The 15,391-nt window shown below is 39.5% G+C and overlaps 1 protein-coding gene across 2 annotated transcripts in view; it reads right to left on the bottom strand.

The window, feature by feature from the left end:
• dyrk1b (dual-specificity tyrosine-(Y)-phosphorylation regulated kinase 1B) overlaps window positions 1-15,391 on the bottom strand; it is a 64,097-nt gene that overhangs the window by 8,048 nt on the left and 40,658 nt on the right. For both annotated transcript variants that reach the window (XM_040118924.1, XM_040118923.1), the window contains exons 2-5: window positions 6,650-6,816; window positions 3,314-3,433; window positions 2,037-2,225; window positions 1,234-1,381 (exon numbers count right to left, since the gene is read on the bottom strand). In XM_040118924.1, coding sequence (XP_039974858.1) covers window positions 1,234-1,381; window positions 2,037-2,225; window positions 3,314-3,433; window positions 6,650-6,718 — 526 coding nt within the window. In that variant the 5' untranslated portion in view covers window positions 6,719-6,816. The remainder of the gene's footprint in view (window positions 1-1,233; window positions 1,382-2,036; window positions 2,226-3,313; window positions 3,434-6,649; window positions 6,817-15,391) is intronic.

Below are 15,391 nucleotides of genomic sequence, written 5' to 3'. Positions count from 1 at the left end.
AGTTCACACTAGAGGTGATCGAGGCGATATCATCTGTCCAAACCTCCCATTACCGACTCAAACCTGCCTTTATGATATATTGGTACGGTCTTGGTCTGCATTAAGCTTTATAGGCTGTGTATTGATTTTTGTACTAGTTTGATGAGCTTCCTTCCTGTAAGTTTCAGATAGCTAAATATCAGAGGTCCAATAGAGAACATCAGTCATGTTGTCCTGTTTTCTCTTCATTTTCCCGACAAAAGTTTTTTATGTCCATAATGAATCTGTTGGTCCAGAATACTTTACGGCATTGCCTGTCTTGAAAATCTGTCATCTTACACCATGTCTACACAGAAGGCGTAGTTTAAGCAGCATGTTAGCAGAGCAGCAGCAGCAGCTTCAGTCCTCCATCAGTATCCACACCAAAGGTGATCAGACACAGTATTGGGTTCTAGGTCATCCGTATGTTGGAAGTGCTCAGAGACCAACACACAATCACTGTAGTTACATTTGTAAAACACAGGCAAGTAGACTTGAGATGTGTTTAGTGAAGTGCGAGCCATTACACCAACTGTGTAGACAGCTGGATTGATTAAAATAGAGAGTGTGTCTGTTCCATCAGACGTGTAAGAGGGATGACTGCAAAATACAGCTGTAACTCTTTCGGTTTAGACACACTCTTTTCTCTTTTTAACGAGGACTACCTAGGAAATAAGCTTTTAGCTTTATTGTGTTTTTATTCTCGACAATTTAAATGTATTTCTCGACTGGCAGTTAGCAGTTTTGTATTTACTTTTATTATTGTCAAATAAAGAATTAGATTGGTGTGATCTGGATGTCTGCCTGTGGGGTTTAATGTTCAGGAGGTTCACAAGAGGAAAAAAAAAAAAAGACTTAAAGAAAAACATGTCGCCTTGATGTCAGTGGTACTCTGTCAGAGTCATGTGGATTGACACATTTATAGATACAGAAGTGCATTTGTGACAGACAACTAATAACATTTCACAGATGCTTCATGTCTTGCTAAGCTAACATGCAGCCTCTACAGTATGAAAGAGTGAGACTACGATACATAGAGATGTGTCTATGATCTGTGAATACTTGAGATCATTCAATGTTTGATTTTCTTTAAATTTGCTACACTGTTTGCAGACAACCAGTGTAGCATAAACAGAGCTACGGCTGAGGTTATACAAGTGACCCCTGTACTCTCCCATCTCACTGTCATATGTTTTTCAATGTTTTCCAACTTACCTATGTAATATTTCATCTCAGTGTCATGCTTGTTCATGAGCTCCAGCAGGCGTAGTTCAATCTGTGCCTGGTTTAGAAATGCCTTTTTGTTCTTAATGATCTTAATGGCAACCCATTCCTGCTCATGGTGGTCGTAGGCCTTCACCACCTGTTGGCAGACATCAACAGACTTTGACATCACACCCAATGATAGAAACATACTGTATGCTTAGATTTTTTTTATTTTGTTCATTTGACAAGGGATCAGTCAGTGTAACTCCATCAAAAACCACAAATTGTCCTTTTTTACATTTCTGCTTATGTACAGTTTAAACAAATGAGACACAATATGTTAGTTGGTGAGCTTTAGAGCAGCTGGTAGGGGTATTTTGGAACTCTCCAAGTCTCTATACTAAGCTAGGCTACCACGTCCTCACTCCAGCTCTGTTCTGAACACACAGACATGAGATTGATAACAATCTGACCATTTCATTCACAGAACCAAAGCAGATAAATGTATTTCCCAATATATTTATCTGTTCCTTTAAAAAGAACAGAAAATGGTGGAAATTCACTGACAGACTCTTAACTTGTTAATAACTGTAGGAGCCAATTGAGACATCAACTTAATTAACTATCATTTTAGCAAACACTCTCTATTTTGTCTATTGATCAATTCAGACATTTTTTATGATGAGAACACGTCACATCTGAAGAAAAACTCTCTGAGAGGTTTGGTTCTTGGTACTCCTGTGGTGAAGACAGCTTAAACCTTTAGTAGCAATAATGAGTTTTCATACTCAAGTTTCCTTTGTCAACCTCACCTGTCCAAAGGAGCCCTTCCCAATCAGTGAGTCTATTTCATAGCGGTCCAGCCACTTCTCTCCATTTTTCACAATATAGTCATAGTTGTCGTCGTCATAGCCATCGTTGTAGACTTTTCTCTCTTTCTTGGTGCTGCTGTCCTCTGGAGGGACTTGCTGGGCCCGCCGCTTCTTCTTAGTATAGTACACCTGTGGATAAAAACACAGCTTTTATTCCTGCATCTGCTTTAGTGCACACCTAAACAAGAAAATTAAAAAAACGAAAAAAAACAACCCTCAAATCATCTGTGTACCAGTAACTATAATTATTTCATTATTTGTTCTTATTAGAGTATTAGGTGCCTGGAGGTTATGCCAGTTACATCCAGACAGACTGAGCAGGTTAACAGTCCATCCACACTGTATAGAGTATTTTATTTTAAATGTAAATTACGATTTAGAAATGTGTCACATCTGCTGTCTTAAACTCCCTGAGCTGAGCTTTCAGACATTCACAGATGTTTTGACAAGTTCATTGTCTGTGACCACTACAGCTGTTGGTCCCTGGTGTAAAGCAGAGCCTCCTTACGTTCACACCATTGGCCAGTCATGCACAGGTACAGTATGCACAAATGTCGAAGTGGTCACCCCACACGGACCTCTACTGCCTGCTTTCTCTGCTCAACTTGGGCAACGAATAACAGAGCAGGGCTCAAGATCACCACGTATCATTTTTTAAAATTATCTCTGACTTTTTTTTTACTCAAGTTGTTTGATGTGTTTTTGCACTGGCTGTTACAGGTCAAATTTTCACTTTAAACTAATAATTTCTAATTTCTCCCAGCCAAGAATATTGAAGTGAAGTAATAGGCATATGTGTTGGAATGAACTTAAGTTCAATTTAGTTCAGTTGACAGTACTGAGCCAACCCTAATTCTTTCGGGAAGACAGGCACTGATACTGGGTAGGATTTACTTTCTGCAGCGTTTGTACACTTCTGCTTCCATTCCCCAACCGTAAAACCAAGAATGACGAATCCTTGGTGGTTGTCCCACTGACAGCCAAGTATCCCTAACAATGCTTTATCTCAGGGCCATAAAACATCAAACATGATGCAGAAAGTAGGAAAATGCACTGATAGAGAAAAGTCAGACAAACACATACACATACAAAGGTGTGTGTGTGTGTGTGGGCTTGTTTTACTGTGTGTGTGTGTGTGTGTGTGTGTGTGTGTGTGTGTGTGTGTGTGTGTGTGTGTGTGTGTGTGTGTGTGTGGTAGAGCCTGTCTCGTGTCATACCTCATTGATGTGCTTGTAAGTTTTGATGAGGTCAACAGAGAGTTTCCTCAGTGGGGCACTGGCAGGGTCTCTGAAACTAGGGGGGATCCTCCGCTGGAGTATGGTCATATCAGACAGCACCTACAGAGAACAGCAATACTTCATACACATGACTCAGGTTTGAATTAACGTGTGAGAATCTAGAAACAAGAAGGTACATGTTTAAAGGTTTTACGTAGGATTTGGGCAAAAAATACACTGAAATTTTGATATATATAAGGATGATATTACTGATGAATAGTAATATTTATATTTTTTAAAACTGAACACACTGCGAATATTCTGTGTATCAAATCAAACTCACATCACGCAGTTTAACTCTGCGCCAGAGTTTGAACCAAATTGTAATCAATAAAAAATGAATACCCCTCCACATTCAAGTTAGATACCACATTATACAGGCACACCTATAATATAGGCTGATGAAGTTCTTCCTCCTTTCCTGACAATACACACGAAAATATGAACTGTAAAATGTTGATATATGATATATGATCACAGATATCTATAAATCTGCCTCAAAAACTACAGGCACATCACACTTTGAAGGTGAATGAAAAACTATTACAAGAATCCGCTTATTCCATTATGGAACTAGGCTTTTTTTTTTCAAAATTACAACACATGAAATAGCTGCTGCTGTGTCTAGTTAAATTAAGAGATAACATCCGTCTAACTTAAACACTATCTCTATATTATTACGCCAGGACTTTTCTGTTACATCAAAATTTGTTCAATTAAAGCTTATTTTGACTGGGTTTGGTATTACCTCTAGGAACTATACTATTAACTATATATTTATAAAGACAGTAAGAAATGTGGATATGTCTAAAAATATTTTTTAGTTTAGTGTCCCTTTGTAATGGTTTGGCTATTTGAAGCAATAAGGTGTGTAAGAGCTTTGACTGTATTTCTTCTCATTTTAATTTGCTGCCTGACATTCATGTGCCGCATGTATTAGTTGTTTATGCTAAAGGATGTGGAGACGGATTTCAGGACAAAAGCAAAGATCAAAAATGTCCAGTCTGCCCAGGGGCACAGTGAAGATGCTGACTTGTGTCGTCAGCTGTTGATGACCAACTTCAATGAGCAGACAGACTTGATATTCCTTGCTCAAATAAGTTACGATTAGCAGTGTTTGTCAAATCTGGTTGCCTGAACCACCTTAATCTGCTCCTCTAAGTGTGAAGGGAGCAGCAGCCCCTTCATTCTTTCGTGTAGTGAGGTTATCCTGCATCTGAGGCAGCAAATGCAGGACAAACACAAAACAGCAGGCATGCTGTTTGTGTTTGTGGCACACAGGCTATGCAGTGTACCACAAAGAAAAGTGGTAACAAGATGCAATCTTGTTGGCGTCAAATGCTATTCTTGACTCAACCCAAAGAACTTGAACACTGCTCTTGCATCTCCCACAGCAACCTTCCACAGAACACCTGGGGAAACATGGTTATTAGCCTTTTCCACATCCACAGATCACATTTTAATGGGATTAGCAAATTCCCATGACCCGTGGATTATGTTTGAGAGGATGAAAAGTTACTCTGTAGGTTCTCTGGAGCCAGAGGAAAACTGGCCTTGTTCTTCTTGGATCTGAGTTGCTTCTTTCCGGGACCATGACATGAGCTTTCTCGGCAGAGTTGCAATTCCTTGACAGATAGGACACACCTCTGCCTTAAGCATTTCAGAACAAATCAACAGCCTCAGCCTGTGAGATGGACTCCAACACTTTGTCTGTTCCAGCTGTACCTTGTGTCCAGGATGCAGGACAGTCAGCTTCAGGTGCTCCTCAAAGTGCTCCTTTCAACTCTTGTCAGTATCCCAGTCAGGGAGAGAATGTATATTCCCAACTGAGCAATCACTGCATTGTACTTTTCTATATGATGTACATAGTGATTTATAAGTATGTTGAAAAAAGAACATAAAGAATATTTCTACAAGAAAATGCAGTGCAGTGTAACTGACATGGCCCTGATGGCATAGAGCTAAAGGGTAAGAAATTTCTATCTGCATACGTACAACTGTGTCTATGTGTAAAGGTGCTGTTACACAACCAGCGGTTGCCACTGCCGCCATGTTTTCAATGTAAACTCATCGGCTGCCAATGCTGCTGAGGTCAGTTGCAGCGATAATAACAAGGAGAGGGAGGGCGACTGCCACGTTCGTGAACTTGCACGGCTGTTTGCTGCTGCATGTGGAGTTCATGATAGTTCAACTTTTTCAATTTGCCACCGCAGCTCATAAACAATAAACAACCTTTATGATACTAGCTACCAAAGCTTGCTATATTAATGGTTTCATTTTGCTAACGATTTCCTCTATTTTAACCTATAACCTGCTTTGTTTAGCTGTGTGATGAGGTCATACCAGGTGGATAGTGGACAGCAGCCGCCTGTGGTGTACAGGCTGCTAGGATTTGAGGTAGCTAGGAGCTGCCGCAGTGGCGTTGCACTCTGCTGCCGCCAATTCAAAATAAATTACACTGACGTTGCTAGTGGCGACCACTCGCAGTCTGAAAGCACCTTAAGTGTTCCCATGTAGAGGGACAACGTGTGGGTGGAGCATTTGCATATTGATGTTGGCACTGATTACCATGGCAATCAACAACTCTATTTCTAATTCTAACTTCAAAGCATTTGGATTAGGTCTAATTGGTACATTTTCAGATTCACATCTATAACGCTTGCACACAAAAAACGCATTTGGTTGGAATATCTCAAACTAAAATGAGCCCATAGAGTCAGTCAAAAAATTTAATGTCATCAGACCAACTCCAAAACTTGATGAATTCATTCAAGATTGTCTTGCTGCTCTGATTTACAACTTAGGGAAGTATTGGCTATGTTTATAGATACTTACTGTAACTGTGGAAAGGGACTGGATAAGGATGAACTGTTTTAAGGTGGTATTTATATGGTAAATATTGTATTATGTATGTATCTTTCTGTCACTGATCTGAGTAAGTAATTAGTACAAGGATACTTAGTTTCCTAGACAGTGAAAGTTCACCTTCTCATGTCACAGTGGGTGTGCCTTTACTGCTATTGAACAACCTAAGTGAATTTAAACTTGAGTGTTAGAAGAGTTTACTGTATGCTATGAATTGAAAGTATAATATGGTTTTATCCAAGTTTTCACTTTTGTTTTTACACATTACTGTAAGTGTTGTTAAAATGTGTTTTCCTCGTGACATAACACATTTCTGACAATCAACAGGTGAAACAGGTGAACTATATATCAGTACCTGTGTCAAAGGCATATGTGGCAGGACCACCAGAACACTGTGTGTGTCTGTATTACCTGCTGCTGCTCGGCCATGGAGTGGATGGAGCTGAAGGTGGGGTGTGTATGTGTGTGCTGGCTGGTCATGGCTGGCTCAGCGAGGGAGAAACCCTGGGCAGTGGAGGAGGAGGAGGAGGAGGAGGAGGAGGAGGAGGAGGTGGGCGGACATCCTGAGCTGCTTACACCTGAGCAGAGAGAGAGAGAGATAGAGAGAGAGACAGAGAGAGTGAGAGAGAGAGAGATGATCAGAGAGGGAAACTCCAACATTTTAAATCAATTTCTCTACCTCCATCTTTGGTACAACTTGGCTACTGCTTTTCTGTTTTTGTGCCACAATTGATCAGAAACCACACGTCCATCACACTACAGTTATTGATCATTACTTTCCATTTTGGCCATGCATACTGTACTATCTGTTCCACACATATCCAACTGGAAAAACAGGACAGTTTGGATTTTATTTCCTTGCAAAGTCCAGAAAACAACAAATATTTTAAACACATCACTCTCTGTGCAGCACAGGATCTCCTGCGTATTTGCGCATTTTATATTAAAATATTGGAAATTATTACACAGCAATCGCACTAACTACTTGGACTCCAGAGTGACCCCCAGAACTGTAGGAAAAGTTATTTCAAGCTAGATCTCGTTTTAATCATTCAATTTTAACACATAACATAAAAAGTCTGATAAGGACCACTTAAATATGGTCATTAAAGAATTGTGATGTGATTTTTAAGATATGTACTGAGTGGGATATCTGGTAAAAATCTACTTGACAGTGCTGTCTGCTGGACAACCAATGGAGACAGTGTTTCTAAATGACCTCAAACATATCTCTGACATTTCCTGTTACTTATCAGCCAACATATACAGTACACTACTGGCACAACACTGATATATCTGTGATAACCTTATAGTGGCCAACAATGTCTTGCTGAAGTATTGGTTAGTCAATAAAATTCAAACATTGAATACAATACAATTTTATGGTCTACTCCGGTGGATATTGGTCTTTGAGTTACACATCAGTTAAATTCACAAATCAGCAATTTAATCTTAAAATGTTTCTGGATTTGGTCCTCTGTTCACCTAGAGATTTAACACTAGCACAGCAGGATCAGATGGAGGATTTATTGACATGAGTTTAGCCTTTCAGAGAGACCTGCTTGCCAGGTTTTGACAAGTAACAGTGTATTCCCACAGTTTCATTTACAGCTGGGAACTATACAAGCCTGCTTCTCTTGCAGTGTGACAAATCTTAGAGCATAGAGCTCATCTCTTTTGGGAAACTTCCCCTCTGACTGAACTGCAGTTCACATAAGACAAAGACCTTTAGGATCTCCTCCAACTATATTACCAGGTTGTAGGGCAGCATGATTCTGGACAAAATGAAAATCCCATTTTTCTCCACTCAGAACTGAAATCATATTTCCCACAATTCTTAGGGAAACCCATTTTTATTAACAAAAAAGTAATGATTGTAGTCTATTTTGTCTTCATGCCGACAGTACAAACAATATGATCATTAGCTACTGGTAAGGGATACACTGCCCCCCCCCCAAACAGACAGCTTATATTCAACTGGATTAAAAGGCTAAATCCAAAAATCATCTATCATCTATCTATATTTGCCAGTGTGTGATTAAAAAAATATATAAAAATTGCATGAAATAAATAGCTCAACTGTAGCCTGTGCCCCAAAAATGGATTCCCTGACCAGTTACAGAGGAAGATTACATTCACAATGTTAGTTCTGTTGTTAGCAAACCAATTTTTCACCTCCAAACTCCAGAGGGTAAGATTCTACATCAGTCCTGTGTGTGTTCGATGTTGGTTTTCTGCATCTTTGTCACTTAGAAAATTAGGTGCACTTGTTTTGATGAAACTGATCTTCCCCTTTATACAAACATGGCAGAATCATTGCCATAAAAAAAAATGGGATCGAATAGAAGCCTGAATCTAGATTGGGATGGTATTTTTGATTAATATTTTAGCCCTACTAGATGGCAAAATAAATACTGTAAAGAAGAACCTCATGTCAAAAATCTGTTAAAAAGTTGGACTTGAACACACCACCACCAGCAGTTTTGTTATATACTTGGGATATAAATTTAGACTTTAACATTTGATAATAAAATTGCAACTGGCACTATAAAAGTTTTGCTTTGCTTTGGTCTTGTCGACCCTTGGTGTTTTGCATGTGGAGAAAAAGTAAAAATGCGGAGGCCAAAAATACAATAAAATCAACAGCCAATCAGAGAGCTCTCTACCAACGACATCTTCTTATGCCAGTTCAGCATGCTCAATCAGCTGCTGACATGGGCCAACAATGGGCTGAGCAAGCCATGCCAGACATACTCCAAGAGCTAAAGTTGATGGTTAGTACGAGAATCTGATGAGTGACTGTTGAGTTTATGAATCAGTCAGTCTTATCCTGTAGATCCAAAACCAAACTTAGACACACAGCATTTCTACCTCTTTCTGTAGGAAGTGGGGATAAATCCACATTCGCCCACCAAATACATATTTACAATACATATTTCTATAGTCAATCAGAGCGAGTGTTTGGAATAACCAATCAATGTGCAGTATCAGCGGGTCTTTAGTCTTTCAGCTGTGTGTGAGACTCTGAAAATATCAACAGGAATGATCTCAGAGAGCTGCTCACACCAGACATCCTAAGAATACTGCTGACCTGAAGCAGTTCTGTGAGGAAGAATGGTCCAAAATTCCTCCTGAATGTTGTACAGGTATGATCTGTAGCTACTGGAAGCTTGTTTGAGGTTATTGCTGCAAAAGATCCAACGGTTCACTTACTTTTTCTGCCAGCACTGCGAATGTTTAATGGGTGTTTGCCATAAAAACATGAAAGATTATAATTATTTATGTGTTTTAAGCTTAAGTACTTTATGTTTGTCTATTCCTTTGACTAAAATGAAGATCAGATCACACTTTATGACCAGTTAATGCAGAAAAGCAGGTCATTCCAAAGGTCCACATGATTTTTCTTGCCATTGTACTGTGAAAATCGCAGGATTACACAAGTATGTTCACTGGGGAGACCTGATCTCATCATTTCTATTTGATGTGGCCAACGCAGCAACACTCCCAAACAAGCTGCCATGCACAGGTGTTGAGCTTCTTGTGGTCTTGAGTTTTAGGTACTGTCACGCAGAGACCTGGCAAAGGGCTTAGATGCCTGCCCCTCACATGTTCTACCCCAGCAGCCTGGGGGTCTGGACCTTTTGGAGTTTGTGTCACCAGCACTTGGACAAAAACGAAAGACCAAACAAAGGCAAGATATCTAATATAACTCTGCCTCTTCTCCCCTCGTACACACAAATCCATATGGAAGAGAACCTCAGAATGTGCACATGCAAATACATCTATGTTGATATCCGTATCACTCTCACATACAAGTGCAATTCTCCAGTTTTAGTCAAGAACGAGCTTTCCGCAACAGGAAAAGGCAGAGGAAAGGGTCAGTACTAAAAGAAAGCTATGGCATAACTAGAGACATGCAAAATACAGTTTGGTCGTTTAAAGCACTGAATGTAACAAAACAACATTCTTTTTCTTACCCTCTAAGAATTATGAGGTTTGTGTAAATAAATCATCAGCAACAAGAACCCATGCTGTGAAAAACAGTTGGACCTATTAAATTTAAATAGGTAGCAAATGTCACCAACCACGTACAGGCAGAAATGTCATTACAGTTTAAATCTATATCTATATATGTATATGTATATCTAAAGCTATATATGTATATGTATGTGAAATTCAGTTTGCACTGAAGTAGTACTAGGAGCAGGAGGAGAGCACATCAGAAAACAGTGAAGCTTCTCAATTCAATTAGATGAAAGTGAGAACAAAAAAGTACAAACTTAAGTCCAAACCACAGAGATTCAATGAAAAGGTGCTGAAGTACTGAGAGCTGACCACAGCCAGACTTTTAAAAATGTTGTTTCTCTATTCACTTGCAAGACCGCGTTCAGCTGGTCAGTCTAGTGCAAGACACAACTTGGTTGAGGAATCTGGCATGGATTGGCCCTGATACCGAGCACGCTGATAATACTGCAGGTGGGAGGAGCTAAAGCAGGCTATACTGGGCCTTTGGGAGGAACCATTAGATGGACAACCTTAGATTGACATATGGAGGGAAAACCCAGTTTGTAATGCAGAGCTCCTGCCCTCTGTGAACAGTACTACTGCTCTCTATACCTGTCAAATTATGAGCCACTATTATCTTCCACAGTGTGGACAGTGTTTCCAGTACTTTACATCTTCTAAATGGCTCCCTGAGAATTTAAATAAAGCTCTGTGGCCAAATGTTGAACTGCATGTGTGTACTTTGTTCTGTTGTGTGATGAGGTAAACAAAGTAATCCCATCACTGTCAGTGGGACTGCTGTTGTGCACTGGGTCCTGGCCTGCTTACAGACATGACACTGCTCGAGAGGGAGAATATCTGCCTAGTACTGAGAAATTTGCACCGTCTCTTTAAGAGACAGAGAGGCACTCACAGCACTTCCTCAATCTGGCATCCCCCTTCTTGCACTGCCATTGGTTCCGGCCCCCTCTTTCTCTGTCAGCTGATTCGCTGTTGGTATCTAAGGGCTGGCTGGCCAGCACTCTATAAATAAACCCAGTGCTGTCTCAGCAACCAGCCTACAATACTCATTAGCTACTTCTCTCTCTCCTCTTCCGCCTTGCTCCTGCTAAGCAAGTAGTTTCCAATAGCAGGCCTGGCTCACAGCAGCAGTCTGACATACTCTCCCCTAGCAACCCAACCCACCCTACCAGCCGCACTCTCCTCCCCCTTTCCTTCATCATCATTCCTGCTTTGTCAAAAACCTCTCTACCTGTGAATCTGCTTCTGTTTATCCATCCATCATTCATACATCCCTCCATTCCTCACTTTTATCTTTCCTCCTTCCTGACTTCACTCAGATGACTGCTCAGTAGGTCTCAGTAAGAGACATTTTCTCTCTTCCTGCCGACTGTTTCATCTCTCCATCAGAGTTGTGTTGATGCACAATGATGTAACAATATTTAGGGCAACAGTGAGGAATAACTCCAGGCAGCGCAGCAACACACAGTACAGTCAGAAACTAACGCTTCCTGCTCACAAGTTCCTTGATGATGAAAAACAATATTGAACCAAATGTGAGTCCACCAGAGTGCTCCAACAGTTGTGCAATGCTGCCTTGAAGAGGAGTTTCTTTACCACCGGTGTGTATACACAAATCTATTTCAACCGTGACTGTAGTCAAGACCACTTATCCTGAGTCAGAGACAAGTCCAAGTGTGAAGAGTTTGGAGATGGAGTGAAGACTGAGTCCAACAGAACAAAACCGTGCCAACTGAGAGTATTATACTCTGATCTAATCAAATACAGTGCATGCTGAGACAACAGACTGATTCAACTCAGATGTGCTGTTCCTTCAGAGATTCAAAGTAAAGATGTTAAAAAGATGTTAAAAATGGGATTACAGCTCCATAAAAAGTAAGGTATAAAAACCAACATATCTATAATAGACTGAAACTGGACTTGAGGACTTCATCTCTGGTTTAAACCCTATGAACAAATCTTTTAAAGATCTCCTCCAGACATATTTTAAAAATATGGAGCTAAAGCTACTTTGGGCTTCATGCCTCACCCACTAACACAGATGGCCCAGTTACACTCAATTTGGAACATGATAACTAGCTAATACAGCAAGACAAACCAAAGAAGTTGTCGAGCTGATTCTTACAACATTATGTGTTGCATATGTAAACATCATATCCGTATTTTAAGAAACCTGAATATGCTACCTGGAGTACTCCAGGACAAAACTGCACACCGATTATCAGAAACCTAAATACTGTTATAATCATGTATACAGGGGTACGAATAACCAGGTTTCTCATGTTCTATGTAAACACTACATCCCAAATAACTGGGATATAAATGTAAACACACTAGTGTGTCCTTGGTAAACAGTGACATGGAGTTTCATCTAAATGTGTTAAGACTAAAACTAAAGACTAATGACTAAGACCAAAGTGAGACCGATTCTAAGCTGTCACATAAACAGTTAGCTAACAGTTAACATCTGTACAGTTGGCTGTTTATGTTTAATCTACATACATATACATACATGTAAACTCCATTAACTGAAGACCTGCACAATATCAATCTGTATCCACAAAGTCAAATATCCAAGGTAGGTTTGGAGTGGAGGGGGGTTTTAAGGAAATCTTATTTGAAAGGTACGGCTCTACTTAAACTAAATGTGTTAGTGTATTAGAGCCGGAACAGTAGTAGTAATATTAATATCTATATACAAACACATACTCTGTCATGCCAAAAACTGATACATATAACATGGTAAGTATACAGGTTTTTAAATTTATCTTGCTTCCACTCTCAACTTGCAGCCAGCCAGTGCGCTTGAATTATGTTTAAATGTCAGTATCATTGAAGCAATTTCCATTCCTGGAAGCAACGCCAGTTCACCAAAGCCAGGCCAGTCTCCCACCCACGTCCAACCCAGGTCATGAAGGAGGAGGGTTGGCTGATGCATGCTGACCTATTCAGAGAGACCCCCTAAGCAGGTCTGACACTCGTCACTGTGCCAGTCTGAGAGGCGTATTGGTTAAGACAGCAGTACAGGACATTGACACAGGAAGGAGGTGTGTGTTTACACCTGTGTGAAAGATACAGGTATATACAGCACCTAAATTCATTAAGGCAAGTTATCAATAATCAGAACATGGAACACATGTCCTGTATGACCTTTTTCTTGCTAATATCTAGACCACGTAACATTAATTCAATATAACCTTATTCAAAATCAGCAGACAGTGACAGCATAAAATCATAATATTGACAAAAAAGATTTTTTCTGTATCTCCAACAAAATTACCATGAATATGAATATCATAAATATTTATTAAATTCCTAGACCCAAGTGGTATTGCATATATTAGAGCCAGGCTCATTCTGGATTTCAGAGGTTGATATCAACATATAACAATTTGAAAAAATCTGTCAGTATTTGCTTTTTAACACATATGCATATCATTCCCAAACATTTTAGGTAAGGATCCTTTTAATGTGATTATTAAAGAATTGTGACCAAGATTTTTAGTGAGGGGGTCTTTTTATAGTGTAAAAAACATGCCAGTGCTCTCTTTTTTGACTTATTGACTAACATACTATATGCTGTTACTGATATATTGATAGACAACATCAGTCTTATCAGAATTGGATATACACTCAGTTCCCAGTTTATTATTAGATACAACTAGCTAAAAAGAATGCAGCCTAATACAACAATCCTTGACATAAAGTTAAAACCTTAACTGTGTGTTTTTGTTTAAATTGTTTTAGAGGGTGTTAATTCAACTTTATCGACATTGGCACTGGTGCTAAGTTGTATTTCATAATGCAGAGAAGTGTTTCTAATATTTATTTAACCGTTATTGATATAAATGGATGACCAAAATATTAGAAACACTTATAATGCAGTATAATCCAAAAGCACTACTATAACTGTAGCTGCCAAAAGGACTATATATTTGAACCAACACTTCTTTATAACAGTTTCAACAAAAAGCGTTAAAAAAAAAATTAGAACCTTCACGAAGGGAGGATTTACTGCAGGACTGCTGCATTACACTGCATTAGTTTTAGATGCCTATACCTATTAAACTGGAAACTGAGACAGAAAGAGCAGCTGAACACAGTGTCATCTGATCATCTGTGTGTGTAAATTAAAGAACTGTAGTCAAATCAAAATGATACAACCTGCAACAGAGTCTGAGCTGTTCAGCACACTGACACAGGCTACAGGCTGAGCCTGCTCTCGCAACATCGCCACAGTCCGTTCCAGACCGAGTCACTGACTGACCATGCTTAGCAAGTGTTGACCAGGACCAGTCTCTGTTCGCGCCACAGCAACAACTGCTCTACTGGCTCATATTTTGAAGTCCATTCTTAACGATATTAAATTATGAACTACATATTGCCTTCCATTAGGACAATTACATGCAGTCTCAAGACACTTTATTGTTGTGATATTAGAATCCAAATCTCACATGTGGAGAAGTGATATTTGTTTCTTGTCAGCAACAACTTGTTTGACTGTTTTAACAATGCCATACTGAAAGGAAAATTCACTCACGTGTTTTTAAGAACATACAATCATATTAAAGTAATATTTGTTAACTGTGTTGACTGTTTGGGTAGCCCTGTTCATTTCACATGAGATTGTGAACTGGGAAGTTACGACCGACCTCCTCCCAACAAAACATTCAAACTCTACAAGTGGATTTATTACAGTTTTCCTTGTAGGGAGGAGGGAATCCTGGCGTTGGATTTGAAACAGAATGCAGCATATTTTTATGGTTCTATGACAGTAAATACACTGGGGTTGGACCATGATTTTATGGGACTATCATGTGTATACAAATACACAGAATAAGAGTGGTCATAAATATAGATAAACCCATATACCGAGATAAATGGACTGATGTAGAATACAAAGTTGGATAAATGGGGGACATGGATAGCTGGTAGGATGGAGTAAGACTACCTCTGCTGCCTACAACTGGGTGATTAGGTTCAAATCAAATCTCATATTATAATGCCAAGACGTTATTACAAGAGCTTCGTATAACCATACAACTACTGAACAGTAAGGTGCTTCTCTAACACTAGGTGGATATCTGAAGAGATAACACACTGATCCCAGTAACAGCACCTATTCGA

Source organism: Xiphias gladius, chromosome 22, assembly GCF_016859285.1.
Source record: "Xiphias gladius isolate SHS-SW01 ecotype Sanya breed wild chromosome 22, ASM1685928v1, whole genome shotgun sequence".
Lineage (NCBI taxonomy): Eukaryota > Metazoa > Chordata > Actinopteri > Istiophoriformes > Xiphiidae > Xiphias > Xiphias gladius.
This window is presented reverse-complemented; position numbering and strand designations above follow the sequence as displayed.